The sequence below is a fragment of the Ctenocephalides felis genome, unplaced genomic scaffold (assembly GCF_003426905.1).
Source record: "Ctenocephalides felis isolate EL2017-DRISC unplaced genomic scaffold, ASM342690v1 CF-g0.4_SCAFFOLD_01170, whole genome shotgun sequence".
NCBI classification, from domain to species: Eukaryota; Metazoa; Arthropoda; class Insecta; order Siphonaptera; family Pulicidae; genus Ctenocephalides; species Ctenocephalides felis.
In genome coordinates this window covers 10,849,695-10,859,073 of record NW_020537324.1, presented here as the reverse complement: position 1 = coordinate 10,859,073, position 9,379 = coordinate 10,849,695, and the positions used below count along the sequence as shown (strand labels likewise).

Genomic DNA, 9,379 nt, shown 5'->3' with positions numbered 1-9,379 from the left:
TGTGGCCACAATTTTATATCACGAATCGAATACATCTCAGAGACGCTTTTCAGAATCTTGTCTGATACACCTTTACAAAATAGTTTAAACAAAAGATTGGATACTTCCTCACTGTGCGAGAATTACCAAGTAGTCTTAAACAATGTCTCGAAATTCATACTTTAAAATAGTTACCTATCATGATCGACGTTTAATTATATTAATTTTAATGCCAATTTTCTTTTTCTTTTTCTTTTAATTTTGATCTCAATTTTACTAATTATGTCCACCCTCACAATTGTCATGTTCTTATATTTCACTATATGTACCCTCTCGCGTTGTCAAATCTTAAATTCTTTGGTCAGTTCGTTTGCCTTGTACCTCAGCCCTCAACATGTGGTTCGCACATTGACGTACATTCAGTAGGCACCCGTACATCGGAGCACAGAAATGTACGGCGCGATGTACTTCACAAATTCATAAAAATCTCAGTCAAAAATTTTTATATATTGTTCAACTTAAAATGACAAGGATTAGTTTTTAGTGCACTGTGAACATTTATAATATGAAATAATTAGGATTGTTCATTGTGAACATCTATAATACGAAATAATTAGGATTGTGCATTGTGAACATTTATAATATGAAATAATTAGGATTAATTCAATTACATGTAAGTTCATACCATATCACTTCTTATATATTAGTTTTATTTAATAATTTCTATCTGTTCTTTCAATCTAGAGTCCACTGAAGATGACACAAAACAATGTGTCGAAACGTATGGAATAAATAAAAATGTTTTTAAAGTCATACAAATTTTTTAATTGATGTATGCCCTGAAAACTGAATATCATCATATATATATATATATATATGATATTCAGTTTTCAGGGCAATACATCAATTAAAAAAAAATTATTTTTTCCATACGTTTCGACACATAGTTTTGTGTCATCTTCACATATTTCAACATCAAAATTATACAAAAAATTTAATATATATATATATATATATATATATATATATATTAAATATTAAATATTATTATATTGTTTTTTATTGATGTTATGCCCGATTATTAGACTTTGTTAATATATATATATATATATATATATATATATATATATATATATAAATATATATAACTATTCAAATATCTGTTTCCCTTTATCACCTTGAATCTTGCAGTTAAATAGAGCAATAGGAAACATAAAATTAGCCTATCATACTTCAATATTTACTACATTACAAAGTCTTCGGTGATAAAAAGGGCTCCAAGGGCTTCGAAACGGAGGGTCCCTGGACTCAGGTTTCATATCTGAGTATATTTTCGCATCTTTTGTCAAAAAGCAAAAGCCCTAACGGAGCGTTATTATTCAACAATGTCGTCTCGTTTTGAAGCGGAGTCGGCGCTAATGGAGTTGCATTGTTGTGACCCCTTAACTTCGATCGACCCTCGACGAAGGCAAAGATTCCTTCCTCGTCAAACAGTTTTCCCTACATCCAAACGACGCATTCCATTCCACTTAGGTTTTTCTTTTTTTCACACATCGCATCTCGAAGATGAAGAATCAGGCTTCTTCCTGTTTGAACGTCTCTGCTCTAGAGAGGTCGTATCGATTGATACCGTTGATGTTTTCAAGTGGCCAAGATGAAATTTTATTAAAAGCGAAGTTGTTTAATTTGAATATGATATGCAGATATTTACACAGAAAGCAAAATGATTGCAGATACTACAAACAACAAATAGAATGTAATGAGTAGTAGAATAAAAATTTTAGTCAATAATCAAGGAATAGAAATTATATCATTATTGACTTAATTACGACCCTTATTGCATAATTTCTGCAATTCTCATCAAATTTGAAACTTAAAAATTCTTTAAAAAATGTTTGCTCTAAATATAAGATGCTTTTTCCTTCCCAATCAGTTATGAGTCCATTTAAAAATAATTTTATTTTGAGCCAATAAACTTATGCGTATAAAACGTTTGCATAATAATTGTATTAATAATGGTAAAAGCTCAAACACAAAAGCCCCAGAACTCGAAATTCATTACGCATATGCTTGATGCGCATTTGCATATTCGGCCGGTCCGCATCGGAGCGTGCGATGCGTTCGTTGTGATTTTATGGCGCGTGATGGTCCCGAATTTCCTGCACAGTTTTTTGAGGAAATGTTTAATTTTTTGGCATTGTTGAATTGAAGTTTGCTTCTGTGTAGTCATTTGGATAGCAAAAAATTAAATTCACATTTTGTTCTTATATTAATTAATCATTCTTCATGCACTCGTTGCATATATGTCATTTTTAATGTTAACCATTATTAGTCTAATAAGGGTACTAATTAATAATCCAAAAATGATAATGCGCTTTTCACTATTTTGAATCTAATTTATAATTAAACACGGCCCGAATTTTATTTTGCAAACAATTGCTGTTATTGACAACAGTCACAACTACGTATTTTGCTTTTGTTTGATGTCGTAAATTTTTTCTAAGTATTTTCCATGACAATGTAGGATGATTATGAACAGATATGTATATCTGATAGTGTTAGCAATATATATATATATATATATATATATATACATATATATATATATATATGGGTGTGTGTAGGTATGTATGTATGTATAGATAATAAGTTGCAGCAATGCCCCCTAAAGGCAAGTTTTACTTGAGATTAATTATTGATATATATAATCTCAAGTTGAAATTTATTATCGTACTGCTTGATATCAATCTGGCCAGGTTGGAACATTGAAAATTGAAATATCTTAATTCTTACGTAGTATCCAAGAAGAACTGTTCACAGCAATGTAATGCAGTAGTTATAAAATGTTTCTTTTGATAAAAACATAAATTTCGTATTATTATAATCGTAAAGTCTGTAATAATGATAATATATTAAAGCCTGTAACTTCATTATTTTTGTTATATGTGGTTAATAAATAGTAAAAACACAGTTCACTTGTACATCAAAGTACTTGGAAAGTAAGATAGTTCATAATATGCAAATATTCTAAATATTTTGATTTCATTTTTTTGCTAACTCTATTTCAAAGTTCCTTATAGCAAAGCTTAAGGACAAATTATTTTAAACTTCAAAGTAGGAGTTGTAATTTACCTATTTTGATCCAATCGATTAATTAACACTGCCAAATCGATTTGAAAAGAAGTAATAGATTATATACTACTCTATGTCACTGATTGCCATCTTTTCAAACCAATGAGTTATCAACTATATTATTATTAAGAACCATTTTAAGGTTTATTATTTGTAATTAATAGCTGTGACTTACTTTATTAAAGATGATTATTTTATTATTTTATTGTGAAGATCATATCGATTATATTAGGTGACCATAATTTTTTAAGTCAAAACTGGGATGGCTATTTTTAGTAATGAGAAAGGTCTGGCTTTAAAATAACAAATGTATTTAAGGATGCACCAAAATATCTGTTTTTTAATCGGAATTGCGGACTTTTATATAATATTTAATTAAATATAGTATATTTATCTATGTTTTACTTCTGTATTTCTCGCTTTTGAGCCTTGTATAAAACTATACTCAATTTTCTTAATAATTAATTTAAAAAAAATAGCTGGCTTGTTTATGTTTATAATTTTTGTTAATTTATCTATTATTTTTCAATAAACCTGGATAATCCGCAACAAAAAAAATTAAATCCGGGACAAAGACTGCTTTTAGATAAACCCGAAACACTGGTGGAAATGCGGGACTGTCCCGGCCAAACCCGGACGTATCACATTAATTATATACAATAATTCCTCAATACTATTATTTTATATGTCTCTATCTAAATGTTTTTTATTATTTCAAATGTCTCAATTTTCTCTTACAGACGGAGTCATCACACGGTATAATTTTCAACTGGACAGTAGGCATGGAGAGCGCCGTCGATTCCTCGTTCTTCTGGGGTTATTTCTTTACGCAAATTCCGGGCGGATTTTTGGCTTCTATGTATCCCGCCAACCGGATATTTGGAACAGCCATCGTCGGAACATCCTTTCTGAATCTGTTGATGCCCGGAGCGATGGATCTACATCCTACGGTCGTTATCATAGTTAGGATCATGCAGGGACTAGTCGAGGTAAATTATATATATATATATATATATATATATATATATATAATCTTCCACGTGCTTCAATAATTTCCTGATAATGATTTCTAGTGTGCTCCATAAATTCCTGTTCCTTATGAGCGATGTTATCAAAACCTTACGGTCTTGATGTATGTCGTACAATATCTTATTTTGCGGATGATGCCCATAATCGCATATGGGAGTCGTAATGCTCGAATCAAAAGCAATGACAATACAGAATATGATTCTCCTGCCGTTAAATCCTTCGCTCAGATCCTTCCGCCCGGCTGATCCTTTTCATTGAACAGACATGAACAGCAGCGGCAAAATCCCGCCGACGCGCGATTATCATTTCTTTTATATACACGTGATACATGTATAACAACAACGCACGATATGCTCACATCAAAATAACGGATTTGGATTTATTATTGATGCGTAAATCTTATAAATCAGCCACTAGATGATAAAATGAAATAGCCAGAATTTAAGGAATTCGTGAAATAGCTGGAACTTTCCTTTAAAATTTTTGAACGCCTTAATTTTTTTTTAATCTTGAAATATTGGGCTTTTTTACCCCGTATCTTTAAATCGGAGCTGCCCCTGTCGGAACTAATCAGCACGTCTCCCCATCAATAGCAATATAATGTTTTTTTAATCAGAACGGTTGCCCGTGCTCTCAAAATTGTATCCGCACATACACACAAACATGCTACATACACACATACACAATATTTTCTGTTGTTTCTTCAACGTAAAAAATTATATATCTTTTTTACTAAATAGCTTTGAAAAATATTATAGCTTTTATATCTATTTAGGTCTATTTAATAATTAATTTTTTGTTTTAGGGTGTTTTATCCAAAGTTGCGTATTTGAACACTTTTTTGGTTTAAAATCAATAGGATTGGTGATTCTTGAATAATTCAAATCTGGTGACCCGTGCTCTAGAATTTTTGGACAAAAAAATGTATCCAAACATACACACAAACTTACCACATACACACACATTTCTCGTGGGTTCTTCACCGTATAAAATTATATATCATTTACAGAGTCTATAAATTACCTTCAGATAATAATATATATATTGAATATTTTCTTTTAGTGTGCTTATCCCAAGTTGCGTATTTGAGCACATTTCTCGTTAAAATTTTTGTAAAAATAATTTCATTTGAATCCAGAACAAATATTGCTTCTTGAAAAATCCATTAAGTGGAAATCTAGGATGATTACTTTAGGTTAATAGGTATAATGCACGCTGTATCACACTTTTTTCATATAATTACAATCTCTCTATAAAGAAAAACATTGAGTAATTAATTTGATAAATAAAATTAAATTCTAAAAGGAAACCTCAGTGGTTCACCTTTTACTAATGTACTAAATTAGGTCGAAATTTAGTTTTGGTATTAAAAAGACAAAAAAAGAATCTTTATTATATACTAACAATTATAAACAATTATATTACACAGACTATACATACACACATACATATAGAACAATATATTATTGACTAAAGTGAAAGTAAAAACCTATCAAATGTAAGGTGACCATACGTCCCGGATTTTCCGGGACAGTCCCGATTTTCCGCCTTGCGTCCCGATTTTTTCTAAAAGCAATATTTTGTCCCGGATTGTCCCGGATTTTTAAAAATAGTTTGATTGCTATTTTTTAAATGTATTTCAACTAGAAAATTTAAACCGAAAAAATGTACATATAAGTTTTTAGCTCACCAACACCCCCTCCGCTCGCACACACATTCTGGTCTGTCCCGGATTACATGCAAAAAAATATGGTCACCTTAATTAAATGCGTTATTCTTATAGTATACATGGTGTTGTAAAGACTCGCTATCAGTTCCTTTGAACATTATATCACAAAAATATTAATAACTAAATTTAAAAAAAAATATTATTTAAAAGTGGAGGATATTTGTGTTTGTGTTAAATTCTAGAATTAGAATTCTATAATTTTGATATTTTTGATTGTATGACAATCATATGTTATTCTGATTTAATAAATATATTTTCATTATTTCTTTAAATATGAGTAAGTATATCTACCTTTATTACAATTATATCCTAGGGTGTAACATACCCGGCGTGCCACGGTATCTGGCGATTCTGGGCCCCGCCTCTGGAGCGCTCACGTTTGGCTACAATTGCGTTCTGCGGCTCCTACGCCGGCGTAGTCGTCGGAATGCCGCTATCAGGTATACTAGCCGGCAAAATAGGTTGGCAGGCCCCATTCTACTTCTATGGTGTCTTCGGACTTATATGGTGAGCTTTATAATACATTGTGAATGGTAAAAATTTTAATATATGTAACACAGATATTACTATCAAAAGACGTTATTTTTGTAATCTCCATAACTATATTAGATTATTTCATTGATTTAATAAAATTTAACTAGTAACATCAAATATAAACATAGTAGATTTTTTTTTCATTTTATTATTTCCTTATGAAAAGGTTAGGAGGTTAGTAATCAATTTTCGAAGTAGTAAATAAATATTTTGTGTTATTTTTTATTCAGAGTAAAATCATACCCGTTAAGACGATTTCTCAGAATGGAGTTTTGGAGCAGTTTAGAGACAATATGTTACAATGTGCATGCATCGAATTATGCAAAAAATCACATTAAGCTTGACAGTCATAATTAGTGTTTACTGTATATAGTGCTTAGTTCTATATATTTTCCTCTAAATTCAAATACGCCATAAACCTGTCCCAGAGATTTTTCTTACCCCTGACCTTCTACAATACATTTTATGGAATCATTTGGATTTCGAAGTTTCGCAGAACGTGACATATTAGCACGATTTCAACATTGACGTCATAATCCTCCTGCTTACTCTTCGTAATATCTAAATTATCACATGCGACCGTTTTTCTGATAGAGGGTGGAAACGTCTTATTTTAATACATTTTTCTGAAATAAAACATGTTTTTCTCATAAAAGTTGTATCTTGTCTTCATTATGCCAGAGTTGAGAAAAATATTATATGTCATCACTTTTACAACCCTTAATTGACAGTTGAAGTTTGAAAAGGGACGTGATGTATCATTTTGCTTACTTGAGATAAAATCTGATACAGTGAAAAAATTTATTATACTGAATAGTTTAGGCTCGTCATTTAAATGACCTCAATTTTACATAATGGATTGTATTCTTGATTGTAATTAAAAATATATACTAATTAATCAAATATTTGATAATCAAAACTATATATATGAAAATATGTACTAATGATAATAAACCAGAAGGATAAAAAAGAAATTTTATGCCATATATTACAAACCTTTCTATAAATTATGTGTCATTTCTCCTTTTTCAGGTTTGTGTTTTGGTTATGGTTAACATTTGAAAAACCTCGTAACCATCCTGTGATATCAATAAAGGAGCTAAAATACATAGAACAAAGTCTCGGAGAATCGACTCAAATAGCCATGCCGACAATCAGCACGACTCCTTGGAAGAAGTTTGCGACTTCTATGCCAGTCTACGCAATTATTGTGGCTAACTTTTGTAGATCCTGGAATTTTTATCTACTAGTTATTTTCCAATCGGCCTATTTGCAGAATACATTTGATTTCAAAATCGAAGAGGTAAAAGAAACAAGAGAAACTATATAATAAAAAATACATACTACTACTATACATATATAAATAATTACAGACTGGTCTTGTTGGATCATTGCCTCATTTACTGATGGCTACTATAGTTCCATTTGGTGGTTTACTAGCTGATTATCTGCGCAAATCAGGGTTGATGACAACAACAACCGTTCGTAAAGTTTTCAACTGCGGCGGATTTGGTATGGAAGGAATATTCTTCCTTGTTGTAGCTCATGCAAAAACAGCTGTGAGTATACCAAATTTTGCCTCCTATATTACAAAACTTAAATATATAATAATAAAAATTTATTATTCAGATGGCTGCTACAACTGCATTAACTTTTGGTGTGGCATTTAGTGGATTTGCTATATCTGGCTATAATGTAAACCACTTGGATATTGCGCCAAGATATGCAAGTATTCTGATGGGTTTGTCCAATGGAATTGGAACTATAGCTGGTCTGATATGTCCCATAGCAGTAGATCATATAACTAGAGCAGGGGTAATTATAACAATATCTAATTTCATTGAATAAGTAAATAAATTAAGTGAATAAGTTTTAATTTGTCTCTAATATGTGTTTGTTGTTTTTTCTTTAAGGGTAAAGAAAGTTGGAAAACAGTGTTCATTTTGGCAGCTACGATACATTTCATAGGCATCACTTTTTATGGACTTTTCGCTTCAGGAGAGTTGCAAGAATGGGCTGAGCCGACTGCCGAGGAACAACAGTCGTGGAATCCTTCTGTTATTGTTCACAAGCAAATTGTGATGCACAGGGAAACATCATTTGTAAGAAAAATATAAAATTTACCTACAACTACAACTAATAGTATAATATTAATAGTTATAGGTGGTATTAAGTATAAACTTTTTCGATATCCAATGAGGCCATGAACTTTGGCATCATACAAAACTAAATCAAAAATCCATGCCTACAAAATTTACAAATTTGGCTTAGAAATTTTGGATTTTTGGTGGACAATATATAGACATTATAGAGCACTTCATAGAGAAGTGGTTCCGTTGATCAACGCTCATGACCAATAAATTGAAGACGAAGAAAAGCTCATCAACATGCTTATCAACACATTTCTCGAATAGTTTTAGAATTTTCAAAATTTTTACTTATTCTAAAAATTCCAATTCGGTGCAGCCATTTTTGAGTAAATGTCAAATTTTGGCATCAAACGATTTATGATCCACTTTGTTAAAAATTTACAAGTGATTTTTGTTTTTCCTCAGGGCTCTCCTGTGGATCCAAATTCCAAGCTAAACATCGGTGCCGGTCCTGGTTACGGAGCAGTGGAACCCATTCACCCCACGAACCCATTTGCCTACGCGAATCCTGTCACCGAAGAACACGTGCAGCCTGAAGCCACTGATTCCTACATGCACGGCGGTGACGACCTCGGAAAATATCAATAAAAAAATGATTATTTGTTGTTGAAAATCGCAGGTTAGATTATATATATATATATATATTTCTGTTTATGTATGTTAAAAATAGCTAGTAAGCTTTTTGAGATATATGAAGCGCTGATTATATTAGAAAAGTCGTCAAATCGAGGATTACTTTAAATACCCTTCTATTAAAAAAATATTGCTGAAGTTAAATTAATCGATTTGTTATAAATTTTGTTGAAAAGCTTGGTTTATTTTTGAA

At 31.2% G+C, this 9,379-nt stretch overlaps 1 protein-coding gene across 1 annotated transcript; it reads left to right on the top strand.

The window, feature by feature from the left end:
* The first annotated feature begins 1,364 nt into the window (after nucleotides 1-1,364).
* On the top strand, nucleotides 1,365-9,141 carry LOC113366787 (vesicular glutamate transporter 1-like). Its single transcript, XM_026608442.1, has 8 exons — nucleotides 1,365-1,610; nucleotides 3,852-4,100; nucleotides 6,183-6,376; nucleotides 7,436-7,706; nucleotides 7,777-7,962; nucleotides 8,033-8,218; nucleotides 8,317-8,505; nucleotides 8,959-9,141. The coding sequence occupies exons 1-8, from the start codon at nucleotides 1,365-1,367 to the stop codon at nucleotides 9,139-9,141; spliced, it is 1,704 nt and encodes a 567-aa protein (XP_026464227.1).
* Nucleotides 9,142-9,379: the final 238 nt, after the last annotated feature.

Coding starts and splice junctions, on each gene's coding strand:
- LOC113366787 (XM_026608442.1), top strand. CDS start 1,365: ATGTCGTCTCGTTTTGAAGCGGAGTCGGCGCTAATGGAGTTGCATTGT. Junction 8,219..8,316: donor ATCATATAACTAGAGCAGGG/GTAATTATAACA, acceptor TTTTTCTTTAAG/GGTAAAGAAAGTTGGAAAAC. Junction 8,506..8,958: donor TGCACAGGGAAACATCATTT/GTAAGAAAAATA, acceptor GTTTTTCCTCAG/GGCTCTCCTGTGGATCCAAA.